General features: G+C 29.2%; 1 protein-coding gene across 1 annotated transcript; it reads left to right on the plus strand.

Annotated features, from left to right (window-relative positions):
* Window positions 1-7,627: 7,627 nt before the first annotated feature.
* Window positions 7,628-19,937, plus strand: LOC107437389 (hemocyanin E chain). The gene is made up of 9 exons (XM_043040932.3): window positions 7,628-7,875; window positions 10,348-10,565; window positions 12,138-12,343; window positions 14,218-14,614; window positions 14,704-14,832; window positions 16,458-16,592; window positions 16,707-16,890; window positions 17,889-18,112; window positions 19,596-19,937. Exons 1-9 carry the CDS (start codon window positions 7,680-7,682, stop codon window positions 19,779-19,781), a joined length of 1,875 nt encoding a protein of 624 aa, XP_042896866.2. The 5' UTR covers window positions 7,628-7,679; the 3' UTR covers window positions 19,782-19,937.
* Window positions 19,938-21,307: the final 1,370 nt, after the last annotated feature.

Consider the following 21,307-nt stretch of genomic DNA (forward strand, 5'->3'; position numbering starts at 1 on the left):
TAAATACTATTTGTAAATTCTAATAAAATGCTTGAATTCAATTCTTGTGCATTTTTAATAAGTTATTTTTGTGCTTATAATTTATATTTTGAGCATGTAGTCATTTAAACCATAGAAGGCACGACCACTTTCTTTTTTGTCCTAACATATTTTTTATTATATAATAATTCTATTAATTATTTTAAAAAAATACAATTAAACTATTGTTTAAACTTTTTTGATATAGAACAAAAATAACAGTTGCCTCTGACTACAGATCATCTAAGTATAGCAAATGGCGGTTCGTCAGTTGGCATCCGATCACCAAATGTCTCAGAGAAACTGCAATTTCTGAACAGTTTATAATAATATTTATTATTATTATGGAATTGAAAATATTTCATAACTTTCTGAAAATTACCATGTTTCACGCTTGCGATCTGTTTTTTTTTCTTCCATTTTAAAAATTAAATTTGTAATGTTTAGCATATTTTGAGAAGTGTTTTAAAGTATATCACTTACATTGGTAATATTAACAGTTCTTTTAGTCGATTAAAATGTTCCATATTTTAAAAGTGGTCATAGTAACACAGAGAAAAAAAGTATGATTAAAAACCAGAACATAGGAAAATTTACCGCATTTCTGGCTCTACAAGAACACAAAAAGCTCGGTAATTTTTACCGAAGCACTTTGGTAGTTATTTTGGTAAAATTAACAATAAAATATGGTTTTATAATATGTGATAAAACTTGGTAAACGTGGTGAAATTTTGTGATTTTATCATGATACCTTAGAGCAAGGCATAAAAGCCGTTTATTCGGTTTAATCTACAGTTAAGGTTTGTATTTTTTACAATATATGTGATAATAAGAACTATAATTTTGAAAACCAGAATTTCAGGTAAATCGTTTCCTAATGAACGGGAAAATCACCAAGTGAATGGTTTAACCCTTTGCACTCGAAGTTCTTTCAGCTGTTAAAAAAATGGACGCAACCACTAACATTTTGAAAGATTTTTCACAAATTTACCTTATAATACCCACTGAATGAAGTGGTAGCTAAACATTGAGGTGAAAAAAATTTAACATTTAGAGTGGTGGGTAATTTACAGGTGACAGTGGTGACTGACAGACAGACACCTCTCGAGTGCAAAGGGTTAAATACTGTATATTTTGGTTTTCAATACCAGAATCTTTTTCTTTTCAGAAATCTCATTACCATACAGTTAACATGTTTTTCCTTCCGTGTAAAAGTGCTACAACTGACCAGTGACCAATAATGAAGCTCCCTAATTTTGCCCTATATCTATTAACTCTAAAAACTCATGAAATAAACAAATTCTTGATGTTCATTGTGGAGGTAGCAGACATCATCTATGAACCTTCATCTATGAAAAGGTACCCCTCCACAGAATCGAGTTAACCTGTCTTATATACTAGTGAATTGGAATTGGAATTTTGTAGTGGTAGACACACTGCCGTACTCCCCAACCAGAATTATTGCTATGATAGAATTCAATGAATGGATACCACTAGTTGATTCATTTCTATTCTGTGAGAAGCTGGGAGAGCTGTATTAAGATCACAGTAATTTTTGGCTGATCGTGAGAGCTGTATTAAGTTCTCGGTCGTGGTTGCTCCTGTGTTGCCATTAGAAACCGAGTGTATGCAGGCTGACCTTGTGTGTGATCGTGACTGAGTAGCAACAGTGCAAGGAGGTGGATAATGACGCAGTCACAAAAAAGCAAGTCAACTGTTCAATGTGGACCATCAATCGAAGTAGGCGTGTTCAGATAGAAGTGGGCACTACTGACAAGAGAGGCGTGTTCAGATCGAAGTGGGAGTTTCTGATAAGGTAGGCGTGTTCAAACCACGTCCGAATGTCACCAATGTGGAGATAGTAATATACAAAGTCTACCTTCATCTATGAAAAGGTACCCCTCCATAGAATCGAGTTAGCCTGTCTTATATACTAGTGAATTGGAATTGGAATTTTGTAGTGGTAGACACACTACATTCATTTTAAGCAATTTCATCTTGAACAAATCCTTATATTTCTTATGGTCAAAATTTCCCTGTGCCATCTACAATCCACTGTCCTTTAAATACCGAGTAAAAAGCAAAGATGAATGTGGGAAATGATTAAAAAAATTGTTTCTTACATATAAGCAACAAAATTAATTACAATTCATTCATCATTTCTGACTTTAGATATTTTTTTACTGATTTGAATGTATTAAATCCAATTACTTAGACATTGTAAACTAAAGGCTAAAATATGACAACTCAGTAGCTTATGATATCATGAAGAAAAAAAGTGAAATTTGCATTAATCAGTTTACACTAAAAAGTGTAATCATTGATTTTATTTATAAAAATTATAAATCATACATTTTTTAACAGAATTCAAAATATAAAGCAATTAATTTTTTTTTTCTAATTTAGAGATAGAAATAGTGCAAATTTTGAAAAAAGTAATATTTTACTTGTGAATTATTTTGTAATTGTAATAAATTTTTCAGAAATATCAATTGAGAAATAAAATATTTCATTTTTACAAATTAGAATAAAAAAACTGATTTACATCACTATGGCAAATGCTGCAGAACTAGTAAAAATATTTATTTGATAAATAATAAATCATTTTCATCACTTACATATAAAGACTTTTCTTAAATAGCAGTGTTAACTATAGTGTTCATAATTGTATTAACTGATTCACGTAATTTGAGATTCCACAATTTTCATTCCACACACGAGGTTAAAATTAATATATTTGTAAAATAAAATACTCGGTAAATATGTATCTGTGCCTGAAATATCTTTCTTTTAGTTATGAATTAAAAAAATGATTTTAAAAGAAAGCTTGCGTAAAAGTATAATTTATAATTGCTCTTCCACCGTAAAATATCTCTTTAAAAAATGGTATTAGCTTCCGCTACGCATTCCTACAAGTCATTCATTTTATTTTAAGGCTAGCACACCACTGACTGTTTCTGGGATTAAATACAGGAGCATCAATAATCAGAAAATATCAGAAAAACATTAACTTGTTAAACATTCAAGCTCTTTATCCAACACCTCTTAGAAGGCTTTCTTATGGGTTACTATAAACAAGAAATTCGAATCCTGAGTCCCGCATTGGACTGATCGTTAAGACACGGTTCCCAGTAGATCACCGAAGTCAAGCATCATTGGCTGCGGTCAGTGTGCAGGTGGGTGACCACTTGGATTAGTCTGCGTAGGAACCGAGGGTGTGCGGTATTGGTCCTCGTTACCGTAAAGTGCTCGACTTCGCGCGCAGGTCGTCGGGCTACCGTAGCGGGGGTGCCATCCCCTCCACAGAGGATCAAAATTGTGAAGGCATGTCTTCGGATCATCCTCAGGGATGCTTTCCAGACCGCCACCAATAGCCCATTTTGCAGCTCTAGGGCGACGTAAATTAACTACTACAATTACTACTACCCGAATATTAAGCTGTCCAAGCGTTTAGACATCCTTCTTACCATCCCCAATGCACAGTGTATGCTCGTTTCTTCATGAACTAAGTAATCAGTGGAAAAATTGCTCTCTTTTATAATGTGTTGCTCGATCTCGAAATGAACTTAAATGGAAGTGTCGCGCTATTTCTATTTTTATAGAATACCGTAAAATTCCACAGGACAGATCGTGAGAAAAAAATACCCAGCAGATGAAATAACACCAGCAGCGTTCAGTGAGCTAGCCCGTCTGCAGAGGATCTATATGTGATGGCGCGTCTTTTGATCATTCTCGGGGATGTGATCTAAATCATCACATTGTGCAGATTTAGTGTGGCGTAAATAAAGAACTACTCCTATTACAAATACCGTCAAACGGGTTAATTTTGGGACATTTTTTTTTATCTTGTTTGAATCTCAATGTTGATATCTTCATATTTTAGAACAGATATCTGCACAAATTTTTCTTGACGTAGTGACTAAAACTGTGCTAAATGGTAATAAAAATTTCAAAAAAATTGTTTCTGTGTCATAAAATCACCACCTTAAGTGCAATAACTTTGGGACAACTTTAAAGAATCGACTAATTCTTATTCTAGCAATTAGTAAACCTTCCTGATATCAAGAATCGACACAAAATTTTTAAAATCTCTCTCAAAAAAATTTCCATATTTAATTTTTTTTAAATGTTTTTAGAACAAAATTAAAAAAAATCGAAAATTCATTTTAAAGTTACGAGTAATTATGTAATTTTTATTTTAAGCTTCATTATCTTGATATTATTTAAAGATTAATGCTTTAAGAATAAAATTTAAAAACAGCATCAAGCAAATTATCAAAATTTTGTATGGAAGTGAGATCTTTTTTTTTTTATTTCTCTTTTACAGTGTGCAAAAAAAGCGAAGCATCCAGAATAACTTTTGATCTAATGATTGGATTTTCACTATTAGGACTCTATTTTGAGGTTGTTTTTCGAAGGCTCCGTCGTCATACGAAATTATGCTTTTTCGCGAATAATATGCTGTTTTTATAACTGCTGCGACTTTGCAACAGATACTCATGATTGTTAGGTCGCCGGCCAGGTGGCCGAGTGGTTGACGTGCCTGATTGCGAAGCCAATGGCTGCGGGTTCGAATCCCGCTCTGAGCATAGATGTTTCTCTCTCTCTCTCTGTGTTGTCTTCTGATGTGTGAATGTATGAATGTGGCCCACCCTATGAACGGGTATTTGTGGCAGTGTGGCGTGGGTAATGTTGCTCACCTCCGTGACTTCAGTTCACAGGTGCCCGCTGGGTAACGATAAATGAGCAACACTTCCGGCATCTTCTAAGGCGAAGAACAAAAGTTCAGTGCCTGCCGTTATTAAAAATAAATTATTGTTAGGTCAAATTTAGACTATTTTAAACCAACTGTGTCAATGTTTATTTTGAAACTAGCGCAAAACCTCAGTATGAAGAAAAGCCACAGTTTTGGGAAAATGAAAAGCATTTGTGATTTAATTTTTTAATATTTAAAAACTTACTCCGATGCTGCATTATCTAGGCTCATAATTTGCAAAAACTGAGAATAAGGCAGTGATTTTGAAAATTTTCTTCTAGATGGAAAAATGACTCCAAATTGGTGATTTTTAAAAAACGTTTAATAGCTTTAAAATAATTCAGTTATAATACTTTTTCGCTAATTTCATTTTAGTTGAAGATCTGTAATGTGTTGTGCACTTTGGTTTTAGGATTTATTAATTTTAAGTTTTAAGTATTATATTTAAGTTTTTGAACATTGCTTTCTGTTGTATTAGTTTAAGTATTATATTTTTGTATTTGGTGATTGTAATTTGTATTTTATCTTCTGTCTACTTGGACTTTTGGCAAAACCTTTGGTGTACAGAGAGAGCAACTTAGACATTTGTAGTGCTCTCATAGAAAAGGCTTTGTATTTATGACATCCGGGGCTGGTACCCCCTGGCAACGTCAGCTTCGGTTGTCATATTTTTCATTTTATCATTGTTCACTTTTTTATATATTTTATTGGTTTCAATTTTCTTATGGATTTTCTGCTGCATAGCGCGTTTTTCCACTGGAAATGTAGTTTCCAATTGCTTTTATAATAATTTTAATTTCTCTTCTTATAAAGTACCTAGGGTAAGTAATTTTAGTGAATTTCTGCAATAAAATTTCTAATTAAAAACAACCAAGAAGAACGAAAAAAAAGCAAACCAAATTTTAAAAATTCATATTTTTAAAGAAATAAACGCTTGCTACGACGTGGTCAAAAATGTTTTCGATGTTGCAGTGCAGTTAGTTTTACTGTTACAATTAGTGCCAGTTACAGTACTCCTGTTGCTTTTATTTATGTTAATTTGCCTAAAATCCATGCTTTTGCTTCTTACTATTGGAGAAACATTGTCAGCTGCATTTCTGGAATGTTCTGCAAAATTTACTAACACCTTACCAAAGAGCAATGAAAGAATTTTCCTTGCTTCTTCACAATATAAAAATACTAAGTTTATTGCTTCCAGATTGGGTATGTTAGATATTGATAAGGGATTCGTTCTGAACATTGGATGTCTTTAGATTACTTATGGCGTTTTTGCGTATCAAATAAATATTTTGAAAGTTTAAACACTCAAGAAATAATTCATAAGAAAGATGATAATTTTATCAATAATTGTGTCTATATATTAATCTCATATAAATACTAATTATTATAAATATTTTATTAATTTTTTAATATAAGCATGATATTAAATTGCTGAATGTTTTAACCGTTTGGCATTGCTTGAATTTCAGTATGTTTTAGTTTTTTAAACCAAGTATCTTAAAATGTTGTTAAACTAATTACTGTCCGTGAGTTATAACAAAATATCTTTGACTTTTTCTAATAAAAGACTAATGACTTTTTTTAATAATCTAATTATATTTATAAATACTTTAATGAATGATGTCTGAGAAAGCAACATAAAAAATATTAGTCTTTAATTCAAAATTTTTAAAATTTTTGATATTTTATTTAAGCTATGCATTAAATATAGCTTAGTTTTCTTTTTATTTTACATAAATGGAAATTCGTCCATTTCTTACTATAAACATTACTTAGCATAAAATCATTTTCAAACTCCTTGTATAACAGACGAAATGTATGAGGATAAACATTGACATTCTAAAATAAAAAATAGGAAAAAAACCAGAAATACACACACAAAAAAGTTCAGATAAGAGAAATACGCACATTATAAACCATTCATATAAAAAGTAATACAGTGCAACCTGTTAAACTGATCTTTAAAACAAAAAACCAAAAACGGTCCTTTTTAAAATTGATCACTTAAATGAGCTATGAAATTTGTGTAACACAAATGGTTAACTTAAAACAGCTTTTAGTGTAATTTTAATTCATATAGAAAAGAAAAATACAACTCTTTTCGTATCACGCGTGTCTTTGAAATAAGAGTTTACAAATTTAAAATTACTGTATTTTCTTTTATTCGAAGGTGCAATAACTTCTTCAATTTTCATCACTTTGATACAAAATTTAACAACATATATACCCATACGAACATCCTCTTATATTTTTAGAGAAAAGGTCTCTAATCTTTTATCCAATTTTATCCAGTCTTTTATCCAGTTTTTTTTTTTTTAAATTATTCCAATTTCGGTAATTTACAGAAGAAAAAGATTTTATTTAATTATATTTATAATTGTTTCATTGAAATAACTGCTTAACTGTCAAAAGTCTGAGGAAATAACATAAATATAAGTCTTTAATTCAAAAATTTTAAAATATTTGATATTTAATTTATTCTATGCACTTATAAATACGCATTAAATGAAGCTTAGTTTTTCATTTTACTTAGCATAAAATGAAATTTGTCCAATGCTACTATAAACATAACTACTCGTTTTAAAAACCCTTGCATAACAAAACGAAAAGAAGAAATCTATGAGAATATACATTAATATTCTAAAATAAAAATAAAAAAACATAAGAGATATTTAGCTTTATCGATAATTCCTCGATTCGTCTTCGTGTAATCTAAGAATAACTATGAATGGTACAGAACAGGATGCAAACACTTCACAGAAAAGCGCCTCTCCCTACGAAAAGCAACACATTTTATCGGAAGGGATTGCACACTAGGTATATATAAAAAGCTAACTCGGGTTGAATCCCGGTATCAGACTCGGTAGCTCTTGACCTCTCCTCCAGTGACCCTCTGAAGCCGAAGATGACCGTCAAAGAAAAGCAAACCCGTGTGTGCAGCCTGTTCACTAAATTAACTTCAGTGAGCAAGACCATTGTTCCTGTTGATCAAAGGGACCCAAGGCTTCATGGCATTGGAAAGTTGGCCCAGGGAGAACTTTTCTCCTGTTTTCATGAAAAGGGACTTGCTGAAGCTACTAAGCTGTATGAGACCCTCTATGGTAAGTCCTTATATTAAATAGTTTTGGACTTCAAGTCAGAAAAATCTTCTCTTTTAACTTTTTTTTAACATCTTTTCACTTTCAAAGTTCTTCGTTTATTTTAAAATCTCCTGTGAACAATTTTCCCACAAAAGCAACACGGTCTTGTTATTTTGTTTCCTTTCCTTTTATTTAACTTAGATTTGTTAGTTTTTCTTTTTAATTAGAATGCATAATAAATAAAATTAATGAAAAAAGAAAATTAATTGTCAAGAAAATTTTTTTAACCCTTTGACACAGAATTTTTATTAAAAATATTTTTTGTACTTTTTCCCTTATTTTTCTTTTAAATTTAAATCAACATAAAAGAAATATAATATATATTAAGCATTTTATTAATTTATGGTTGCAAAATACAGCTAAAACAATATTTTTTTCTGGGTTACTTCTCAGTGACATGACTTTTCATAATTTTGAATTATATTAAAAAAAATATATTTTATTTAAAGTCGCTTGCTTCTAATGATTAAAAAAGCTGTTATTAGCCTTAACTTCGATGTGATTTTCAAAATTGTATTGTTTTACACCCTTGATTTAAAACTTTTTCGAATTTCTTGATTAGTGTTACGAAAGATAACATTTGATAGAGCTGATATAATTTCGATATTGATTATTAAACAACAACTTTATAGTTCCACAATTAATAAATGAAAAAATATGTTTCAAAATTCAACTTTTTATCAAACAATATAATTTATAGGAATATTGATTTGATTTCAAATAATTAATTTTTCATTAAAACGCTAAATGTTACTCAACTCTGGAAACAATTATTATGTTTTTTTGTAAACGTATTCACAAAACAATTAAAGGTAATTATCAAAATTAAAATTCCTTTTTCAACTTTAAATACTGATTTGAATTTAAATTTAAAAAAAAACAACTATCCTTTAAACAACTATTAAATTTTACAACAACAATATTTTTTCAAGCAATTTTTCATCCCTGAAAGAAACTAGAATATTAGTTTTCGAAAAACTGTGGAATTTAAATTATTTTGAATTGATGCTTCTATTAACGTCTGATTATTTAATGTGACAGCAACTATTCAAAAACATGCGTTGCTTCTAAGAATAAAAGAAAAACTTCTGATTTATATAAAAAATTATGCATCGTAAGGAATTTTTCTTGTTAACAAACATAACTGATTATTACTAATAAATAGATTTTTGTAATCCGCATTTGTAAGTTAGGAATTTACATATATTTTAACTATTAAGTTAAATGCACTGAATTTATTAGGAAGGGTATCAAATCGAGTTAAACTAACTCATATTTTATTTCAATAAATGTTAGAGACATTGATATTTAATAATACTATTATGTTAGCGAAATTGATATTTAATTAACATATTACGTTGGAAACATTGATATTTAACTAAACTATTTTGTTAGAAACATTGATATTTAATTAAACTATTGCGATAGGGACATTAAAATTTAATTCAACAATTATGTTAGAGACATTGATACGTACTAAGCCTATTGTTCAAATTATTTTAGAGCGCTGAAATCACTCAAAACTATATAATACTTTTTTGTGAAAAAAATACATATTATAATTGAAAAGCACTTGAACGCATTACGAATCTTCAGAATTTTTTTTAATATTATGAAATTGCTCTATCATATATAGTAAATTATTTACTCTAATCTTCGAAAACTACTTTAAGATAATCAGAAGTACTGTTTCTGAGTGATTATGCTCTTTTTTTAACATAATTGAATTTATATTTTTTGGAAACTCTTAAATTTCTTGAATTAATTACAAAACGTATCTTGAATATAAATAAATAATAGACGTTAAAACCATAGGAGCAACCGGGCAACTTATCCAGATTTCTTAAAGATTTTTTTAACCATTTCAACGAATAAATAACAGACTTGACGATTTTCTTTTAATTTCGGAAGCAATCACTAAGTCTAATGTTATCAAAAACTGATTAGACTGTAAAAAAATCCTCTTTAGAAATCTGAAAAAATTGATTTGGTTTGCGGTTTTTTGTAGTAAATCATTGACAGAATGCATTTGAATTCCAAAATTTTATTTCATTATTTTCGGAATAATAAGAAATAATGTTAATTTGATAAGAATTTGATATAAATTCCTTATTTTGTGAAAGCTAAGGACTGCATACAGTTGGAAATCCCAAAGAAAGCTGAAACGTACCGTATTATGGTTCAGATTGCCGATATTATAGCTCAACTTTGATCCAATTTTTGAGATTCTAAAATCAAAAGATGCATACATTAAAATATCATTATTTAATAAAACACAAAATAATCTGGATTTTATAATCTTCATACTCTGAACCGCTGCAAATTCGAAACAGCAATAAATAATATTAGAAAATATATTTAATAGTTAGAGCAATCCCTTTAATTAAATTCGAATAATTTCAACTGATCTAATCTTTGATTCTATTATTTCAGCTGCCAAGGACTTCGAAGACTTTATGAATTTGGCCAAACAGGCTAGAACATTTGCAAATGAAGGTCTTTTCGTTTATGCCGCCTCTGTTGCAATTTTGCACAGAGCTGACTGCAGAGGGGTAACTGTCCCACCCATCCAAGAAATCTTCCCTGATAGATTCGTCCCAACTGAAACCATCAGTTTGGCCCAGAAAGAAGTTGCTAATCACCCTGACAAGGTAAGCTGTCAAAAACACTGAATTTATTCTATTTTGTTTTTATAAAATGATTTATGTTCAGATAAAGAAATTTATTGCATTATTTTTTATATTCAACAATAAAACATAAGTACCACCTAAAATTCATTATAATATATTGTTTTACCTTCATAAGTGTTATTATTTCTTTTTTAATTGAAATACAAACAATAAAAATTCAACTATCTCATTGAAAAAACTAGGACTGAGATTTTATCCATTTATTTATTTTTATCACTCTTATAACAAAACTATTTCTATAACTTGGTTAGTTACCGCAATAAAAATTATTTTTTTAAACATATGTTTATTTTTTTAATAAAATTAAATCTGTAATTTAAAACCATAAAATAAAGTTAACCTTTTGAAAGCATACGGGTTTATACACTAATGACGTAATCGAAAAAATATAAGACTCAAATTTCAAATGTTTGCGAATTCCAGAATTAGTTAATCATCAATAAATGAAGTTTATTGTTTTAAATTTAAATATGTCGGCTGTTCGACGCTGGTGATTAAGTAAAGATAAAATAATATGTTTTAAATTTAAAAATGAAACTATTCTCATCTCTTTTAGTAACTCAATGGATTCTGATTTTGAAAAGAACTCATTTCTGTAATTATAGCTAGACTTCCATATTTTTTCTAAATTTTAAAAAAGACACGTCAAGTTTCAAAGTCAGATAGATTCCCTTTTCTAATTTTAGATTATAAAATTTATTAACTATTTTGTGATGTGCAAGTAACGTTATTCTAAAAAAAAAAAGAAAATAGATACTAATAGAGACTATTTTTAAAAAAACAAATACTAGTTAGAGACGCATAAGCTGCCATATGCCAAAATTTCCAAATCCAGTTATCTTCCGATTTTGTTCCCATAACCAAATAGATTTTATCAATACAAATAAAACTATATATATAATGATAATATCTTTCTAGAAATAATATCCTTCTGAAAATAGTTTTTCATAATTAGTTGGATTTTTAAACCAGATAGATATAAAAGGAAAACTTTCTTTCAAAATTTCTCTTTATCTATTTCAAACTAAAAAATAAGAAAAATAAGAAAATATATCAATTACAATTTACCTCATTTTAACACAAAATATTTATTAAAAGTAATCTATCTGGTTTTGAAATTATTCGTCCAAGAGTTTTGTTAAATTCAAAATAATAATAATAATAGCATATCAAGATTTAATAAAATTTGAAATAGAAAATCTAAAGTAATCTATCTGGTTTTGGAATTATTTGTCCCCGTGTTTTGTAAAATTCAAAAAATAAATTACTGCTTATCGAGATTTAATAAAATTTGAAATATAAAATCTATAGTAATCTATCTGGTTTTGGAATTATTTGTCTCCGAGTTTTGTAAAATTCAAAAAATAAATAACTGCTTATCAAGATTTAATAAAATTTGAAATGGAAAATCTATAATAATCTATCTGGTTTTGGAATTATTTGTCTCAGAGTTTTGTAAAACTCAAAAAATAAATAACTGCTTATCAAGATTTAATAAAATTTGAAATAGAAACTAAAAAATTCATGTTCCAGGACATCAAAGTTGAAATTGAATCTACTGGTAACATCTTGGATCCAGAATACAGAATGAGCTATTTCCGAGAAGACGTTGGCACCAATGCTCATCATTGGCACTGGCATATCGTCTACCCTGCTACCTGGAGGCCAGAGGTCATGGGATCAATTAAGGACAGAAAGGGTGAACTTTTCTATTACATGCATCAACAGATGTGCGCCAGGTAAAGACAATAGCATTTTAAAATTTGCTTGTATAATATATTAGTCTCAATAACTTTTCTTAAAGAAAAATAACAAATATCTGTAAAACTTTCCTAAAATTACAAAATAAGTAAACTATGAGTTACAATATAAACATATTCGTGAAAAGTTTTTGACAATTTCATCGTAGTATTCTATCAAAATTTTTAAATTTTTCAACATTGTGAATGATCTACTTTAAACGGAATATCACTACCTCACGCTTTATAAATTTTTCGGGGTAAGGTTCACCCTTAGTAGGGGAACATAGTGAGCTGCTTCATAAACTTACAAATTTGGGATTCTGCTCTCCGTAGTATATTTTCCCCTCAAGACATTCAACAGTTCTTATGAATATACTCAATAAAGAAATACATATTTTGTATAAGCTAAACAATTACTTGCACATTTATGTTTAAATAAAATTTAATTTTCTATTAACCACCATGTTGATTTTACAACATAAACATGGTCTGATATTATATTCAAATATACGTTTCTATTTTATTAAAATTCTTTGGTCGTTAGTAATGGGAAGTTTTTCTGCATAAATGCTAATAATAACATTATTGTGCTACTACTTTTACTTTTTTAAAAATATAAATATTCCTTTTCAAATAACACTAAGCAGTAATTAAGTTAACTCAGAGTATAAGTAGTCCGAAATGTTGTCCACTGAATCAATTTGAGAAAATATTTTTTTTAAGGAATACCTAAGATTATTAAAGAAACCGAAGTTATTATTCACTAAACAGATTTAGCTTTAAGCAAACTAAAATAAAATACTCAATAATTCATTATTAAACTAATTTTTTTGTAAAAAAATCTAATTTTGTTAATTAAATATTTAATCTATTTATATTATATTATATTCATATCCTAACCAAGAGTGATCATTCAAATTGTTAAAAACTAATCAAAATAACAATTAGTTAAATTTTTTAATTAGCAAAATTCTCAATTAGTTAAATAATTGAGAATCTTTTGAAAACCTCCGAAATATTTCTCTATCGCTTCTTACGAAGTAACTGCTAATGTAAATGTTATAACCTTAAAATTCAACAGTTACTGAGTTATATATTTTTAACTCTTTGTTAATGGGCTGATAAAATAATATACCAGCAAAGTATGGAAACTAGGTTTGACTATTTGTATAGCCTTGGTAAGTTCAAATTGCCTCCTTTCCTAGAATGACACCATTTTTTTAATTATGTCATTTTTTTTGGAAAACAGTGCGCATAAAAAAAAATGGTTTGCAAATTTTACCAGAAACGGATCTAGGGTTGACAGCGCCTAGGATCTGTGTTCGAGTTTTTTTTTTTTTCTTTTTTATCAAATTTCAAATTGCCTCTTTTCTATTCTAAAACCCTTTTTTTAATCATGTCATTGGTTTGGAAAACAGTGCACACAAAAAAATGGTTGGTAAATTTTACCAGAATTGGATCTAAGGTTGACAGTTCCTAGGAACTGTATACTAGTTTGTTTTTTTTTTCGAATTTCAAAATACCTTCTTTTCCATATTAGAATCCTTTTCTTGTTTGGAAAACAGTGCGTACCGAAAACATGGTCGGTAAATTTTACCAGAAACCTAATACTATATTAATGGTTTTATTTAACAGTCTGGCAATGATTTTATTTTACAAATTACTTCCTTTTCTACATTGAGGCCCCTTTTTTAATCAAGTCATTTGTTTGTAAAACAGTGCGAGAAGAAAAAATAGTTGGTGAATTGATTATTTTATTCCACAGTAGGGTTATCATTGTTTGATAAAAAAAATTATTTTAAAGTTTTTCTTTTTAAATTTTATCTAGAATATGGCTGTATTAATAATTAAGCGTTCTTTTTGACTTCCAGATACGATTGCGAACGTTTGTCCAATGGAATGAGAAGAATGATCCCCTTCCATAACTTCGAAGAGAACCTTGAAGGATACGCTCCTCACTTGACCTCTCTGGTCAGTGGTCTCCAATACTCCTCCAGACCACAAGGCTTCTCACTCCATGATCTCAAGGATGTTGATGTACAAGACATGACCCGTTGGAGAGAAAGAATCATTGAAGCTATCCACATCGGATACGTTGAAAATGAAAACCATCAACAAGTCAAATTAACACCAGAAAACGGTATTGATATTTTGGGAGCTTTGCTTGAGTCTAGCTATGAATCCACAAACAAATTGTTTTATGGAAGTCTTCACAACTGGGGACACGTAATGATGGCCAACATCACTGATCCAGATGGTCGATTCAATGTAAATACACATATATATTTCCATCTAAGTCTGAAAAAGCTTAAAAACTCATATTTTTTGCCTGATGCAACAAATTATTTTTCTTATAGGAAAATCCAGGTGTAATGAGTGATACTTCAACTTCTCTTCGTGATCCAATTTTCTACAGATATCATCGATTCATTGATAATATCTTCCAAGAATACAAATCAACATTGACTCCATACACCAAGGCCGATGTAAGTTATTTTATTTCAAATTTTAAAAATATCTTTTACAAAAATAAAGAGAACCATTTCTGATTTTTTTTCTTTAATTAAATTACATCAAAACTCTAGATTAGATTGTTTAAAGCAAATTTAAATAAATAAACTCTTGATTGTTTAAAATAATTTAATCTTTTACAAAAATAAAGAGAACTATTTCTGATTTTTTTCCTTAATTAAATTACATCAAAATTCTGGATTGTTTAAAACAAATTTTAAAAAATTTCTTATTTCATTTCACTGCTAACCATAAACATACTTTAAACCCTCGTCCAACAACAATATCCAACAACAACAAAGTTAGTTTGGTTTGAACCAACCAATGAATCACCATTGTCTCTATGCACCAAGGCTGATGCAAGTTATTTTATGATAAATTTTAACAATATCTTTAACTAACAAAAATAAAGAAAACTATTTCTGATTTTTGTCTTTAATTAAACTACATCAAAACTCTAGATAGTTTAAAACAAATTTAAATGAATATCCTATTTCATTTCACTGCTAACCATAAAGCATACTTTAAACTATTGTTCAACAACAACAATGTTGATTTGTTAGCTTAAACGAGCCACCAAATCAGCATTGACTCCATACACCAAGGTCAATGTAAGTCACTTTATTATACATTTTAACAATATCTTCAACATATAACTAAAATGAAGAAATTATATCTGATTTTTGTCTTTAAATAAATTACATTAAAACACTTGATTGCTTAAAACAAATTTAAGTAAATTTCTAATTTCATTTAACTTCTAACCATGTAACTTTTTAATTTTAATTTTCATTTTTCTCTCTTACCTGCTTTGCTTGTTAATGATCTAAAAAACTATAGATACTTCCCAAAAAATTGAATTATCTTTTAACATAAAAGATACAGCCTTTACCTGCCTTTTCGAATTTTGAGCTAATTTTCATTTTAAAAAATTAATACAAAATTTTCTTCATTTAAAAATAACAATATTTATTAATTTAAAATAACTAAAAATTGTGAATTTGGAAACTAATTTTAATTAAAACATTCACTGACTTTGCTAACCAAATTTTTTAATAATTCTGGACTAAATTATTAGCAATATTTGCTAACAAATATTTCTAAAACAGTCTTGTGATAATGTCATTCTCTTGATAAAACTAAAATAATTATGCATTGAGAAAAAGTAGAGTCAAAACTACCAGAATATGGTAAGTTTTAACATGTTCCTGGCTCTATGGGAACACCAAAAAGCTCGCAAATTTTTATCGAAGAGCTTTGGTAGTGAATTTGGTAAAAATTAACGATAAAAGATGGTTTTATAATAAGCGATAAAATTTAATAAATGAGGTAAAATTGGGTAATCTTATCATGATACCTTAGGATATGACATAAAAACCATTTAATTGGTTACATTTACTTTTCAGTTTTGTATTTTTTTTCTAAATGTGTCGTAATAAAAACTAGAATTTTGAAAATGTATACGAATGGGAAAATATCAATCCATACGAATGGGAAAATATCAATTAATAGTTTCAAAATAGATCTAATAAAGATAATCTATTGCAAGTTAATTGCTAATTCATTAGTAGTTTACTAATTCAATAATATCTATCCTTAGCTTGACTTCCCAGGTGTTCAAATCGTCAACGTAACTGTCAATGCTAAAGTTCCCAACCTCGTCACAACCCACATGAAAACTGATGAACTTGAACTGACCCATGGTATCGACTTTGGTACTACTCATTCCGTAAAAGTAGGTTTTCTACAACTGCTTTCACAAAATACTTACAATTTTTCACTTACGTATTTGTAAAAGATTCTGTTTTTGACAATTGTTATTCTTATTTCAATTTTAAATTACTTCTAGGTTCTGTACCAACACTTGGACCACGAACCTTTCACCTACACCATCAATCTTGACAATGGATCTGGAGCAACCAAGGCAACAGTCAGAATTTTCCTCGGACCTAAATACGATGAATTAGGTAACCGATTGGACCCTGAGCATCAACGAACTTTGTGCATCGAATTGGACAAATTCCAAGTTGACTGTAAGTTCCCTCATTATTTCGAAATTATGCATTGTAGAAAAATATATAAATGAAATTAAGTGGTATTATAATTTTGAAACTAGTCTTCCAATCCGCAGAAAGATTTAAGTCCGCCATCAAAGTCAAAGCACGGTTTACGCTTCATTCCAAAAGAAAAAAATTATGAGACTTTAAACAAATTAAAAATGATAGCTTTGTAATTATTTTTGTTTCTAGACTAATGTTACATCAAAATTGTGTACTTAAAAAACTTAAAGAGTCCAAAACTGCTTCCACATTACTATCTTGGAGTATCGTTTAAACTTAATCACTTTACCCATATACCAATTTAACTTCATCTACAAAATCGATTTCGAAAGTCTTATTTAATTTTTAGTGGCTATAAGAACTAGTTAATTGTTTTTAATCAGGGAAATCTATTTAGCAATAATGCAAAAAGTTAATTCCTATTTCTTTGAAAATTTCAAATAATTACTTTTTATTAATTATCTTAATTACATATGTTGACTGAACTCAGTTTTAAATATAATTTATTTTATAAACGACGTTGAAAAGCTGAACCAATTCTGAGTTTACGACTATCAATATTCAATCCGTAACCTTGTAGCTTTGAAGCCAATCCAGAAGATCTCCCGAATTAAGCATTGGGGGACAAATTAGTTTTCGTGGGGGACTTTTTGATGGAACTCACCCCGATTTGCGTTACATAGAGTAGAAAACCCCCAAAACCCTCCCATGGTTACCCAAAAGGCAAGGGAATTCAAACCCATGATCCATCTATCACTGAAGATATTTTTATGTCAACATTGTGATCTGTGTGCGACGGAAGCAGGATTCGTGTAAACCAGCCAACGCTGGGATTCATACCTAAGTTAACCACATAGAGAGATGATTGCCTGAGTCACTGCATCTTTAAAAGAATACATAATCATACAATGTTTAAAAAAAATTATAAAACACATTATTTTAAATAAACTTGGGTCTTTTTTTGTTTTCAGTGACCGCTGGCAAGAACACAATCACCAGAGATCACAAACACTCAAGTGTTACAGTCTCTGAATCACACTCTTTTGCCAAACTTTTGGCTGGTGAAGGTGTAAGTGAAGCAACCACTGAATTCTGTAGCTGTGGATGGCCAGAACATATGCTTATCCCCCGTGGTAGCCACAAGGGAACTGAGTTTGATCTTTTCGTTATGTTGACTGATTACACCAAGGATGCTGTAAGTATCTAAACTCTAACTCATATTGCATTAATTTTTACAAGTCGTATTAATTATCTCGTATCATGTTAATTATTCTAATAGTATTAATATCCACATGTCGTATTACTTTCACATATCCTACTAGCAATCCCATAACGTAATTGCCACTTATGATATTATTTTCACATACCGTGTTAATTTTTCAAGTCGAATTAATTATCCGGAATTCTATTAGTTATTTCTTACTATATTATTTTGCTCATATCATATTGATTTTTACATGCCGTATTAGTTTTCACGAGTCGTATTAATTATCCCATATCGTAATTGCCATATATACTAATTTTCATGAGTCGCACTAATTATCAAAAGTCGTATTAATTATCCCGTTTAGTATTAATTATCTCTTACTATATTAATTTACTCAAAACGTATTAATTTTTACACACCGTCTTCATTTTGCCTAGCTGTATTAATTATTCCATATCATCAAAAGCATTAAATTTAATGTTTTATATCCCTCAACACATCTGATCATTGTAGGAAATAAAACAAAAAAATAAAAAGAGAATAAGGGAATGATTTCTGTATCATCACTGGAAATTGAATTAAGAAAATTTTAATAGATTAAATAACTCTTGCATCATTCTGCCATGTTGTATAATCGATTTAAAATCACGTAAAAAATGTCCTAACGTTTTATATTTCCCGTTCTACCAAATATTTAAAAGCTCTCATTTCGTCAATAGTCACATAATTTCATGGTGATATGATTGTCAAAAACAGTGGAATACAGCTCAAAGATTGCTGATACGTCAAAATTGAGTATTATATTTTTGAAAGTGATCGATTAATAAATTTTTTCTTCTCAACAAATTTCAAACTATAATCAGGTTTCTTTCCAATGCCCACCTGGAGAATGACCTTTCGTCATACAGGCATCTGAAGGCAGGTTTGTTAAACTCTCTTTCAGGGGCACCATTTTAGGTGGGAAAACGTTGCTCCCACAGTAAAGACAGATAGTACAGAGAAAGGAAAAACATTCATGCCTTGACCGGGATTTGAACCCAGAACCTTTCTGATGCAAGTCCAGCCCTCTGACCCCTACACAAACCGTTCGCACTATAATCGAAATTAATTTCACAATTTAATAATATTTTTAAGAGCTTCTGAAAGTTTTTCTAAGTTTAAATATTTCTATGCATGTGATATCAGAAAAGGAAATTTTATAATGTAATTAGGTTACAATATATATAGAAAAAAATTTATGGTTCGATTCTTATATCAGACAAGCTTCATCAGCAAAAAGTGAGTAAAATTAATATCAAATCATTTCCAACGTCACAGTTACTTTTTTCATGATGCCCAAACTTATAGTTGTTACGGGAATGCAATTTAGTTTTCAGATATTTATAAGACTCTGAGCAACTTAGAATTTTCTTACAATAACGATGTAAAATGCTAAATTAAATGATGAATGTTTTTTTTTTTTCACTTTCAGGTTGATGGAGAGAGCAGCGGAATTTGCCAAGATGCCATCAGTTACTGCGGTGCCAAGGACCAGAAATACCCAGACAAGAAACCAATGGGTTTCCCATTCGATCGCGTGATCCAAGCTGGCACAGTTCACGAATTCCTGACTCCAAACATGAGTGTTACCGATGTCAAGATCAAGCACCAAGTCTAAATAAGCTGAACCACAATAAGACTTTCATAAAAACAATTTCCTTTCAATTTCTGTACATTAACTTAATCAACTAGAGTACCTGGGTGATATAAAATACTTTGTCCAAAAACTGATTAAATAAATAAAAATGAATAAATAAAACTTATTTCAGCTTAATTGTTGTTTTCTTTTCATACTTAAAGATCACTAGATAAAATATTAATATTTTGAATACTTATGCAAGAATCTTTCATAAATTTTTGAGACTATTGATGAAATCACAAATCACTTAGAAATGGAGATCTTAGTGGATTAACTAGATAAAAGACATTTTAGAAACTTAAAAGAATATCGAATATGTAATTTAGATCAGTTGTCTCAAAACTCACAGATTTGAAAATTCTAGTAACCGGAAAAACGTTTTGCAACGTTTTGTCAATATTTTACAGTGGAAATCAAAGAATTTCAAATTTCAAAAATAATTACAAAGTTATTCAAAAGATGGCAATGTTAACTAAGAAAGCTATAGAACAATAATTTCTGCCTAACGTCATACGATTCCAACTGAAATATTTGCACAAGTTTCATTTAAATTTATTCTTAAACTGAACCACATTGTAGCTGCAACGGGTTTCTTTTTCAACATTTAGCAAAAATTAATTATGATTTTTCTCAAATGATGGCGCCAATTTTTGATCAACCAATTAAATTAAGTTAACCTATTAACTTAAATTATTTTAAAACTTGATGAGGTTATCTACGCACATTCTTAAAAAGGAAGATCTTAGTGGATTAACTAATTAAATGACATTTTAGAGAATTAAAGAAAATCAAATGTGTAATTTATTCCAGCTGGCTCAAAACTTGCCAATTTGAAAATTCAAACGGTTTGCTGCGTTCTGCAACAGTTTTCTGCAACGGGTAGTTACTTTGAAAATAATTAGTTTATAATTTTTCTCAAATACTAGCGCCTTCTTTTGATCAACCTATTAACTTAGGTTAACCAATTAACTTGAGTTAATCTATTTATTTAAATTATATGATACTTAATGAGGATAAACTTTCAGGTTTCCAAAGAGGAACGTAAGAAACCGTACAATAATCTCTTCCCGTTTTTTTTTTTTTTTTTCAGTTGATTTTTCAAGTTTCAGATCATTTTAAGTATATCCAGTAGTAGACCTGAAAACCAAAACCGTGTGTGATGCTAAAATAGATAAAAGAGAAGAAATTTTAAGAAATTTTAAAAAGCTATGGGACTTATACATTTTTTAGTTTGCTAAGCGAAACTATGAGTTTTTATTGCCTAACTTACTTTTTTAAATTTAATTGAAAGCGTCTGTTTGAATACGATATCGTGGGTTTTTTTCAAATTTTTTATAATTTTTCCTCTATGAGATTCAATTAGAAGCAGTTTCGAATAAAAGAATAGATCTGATAATTTTCAATAATACCGATATATTTAAGTATAGAAATCTTTTAAGTAGATAACAAAAAGTATTTTAATTTAGACTCGAGAAGTACCGTAAAAATTTAGACTTAACTTTAGA

Source organism: Parasteatoda tepidariorum, chromosome 12, assembly GCF_982258835.1.
Source record: "Parasteatoda tepidariorum strain Cologne lab strain chromosome 12, Ptep-v5.0, whole genome shotgun sequence".
NCBI classification, from domain to species: Eukaryota; Metazoa; Arthropoda; class Arachnida; order Araneae; family Theridiidae; genus Parasteatoda; species Parasteatoda tepidariorum.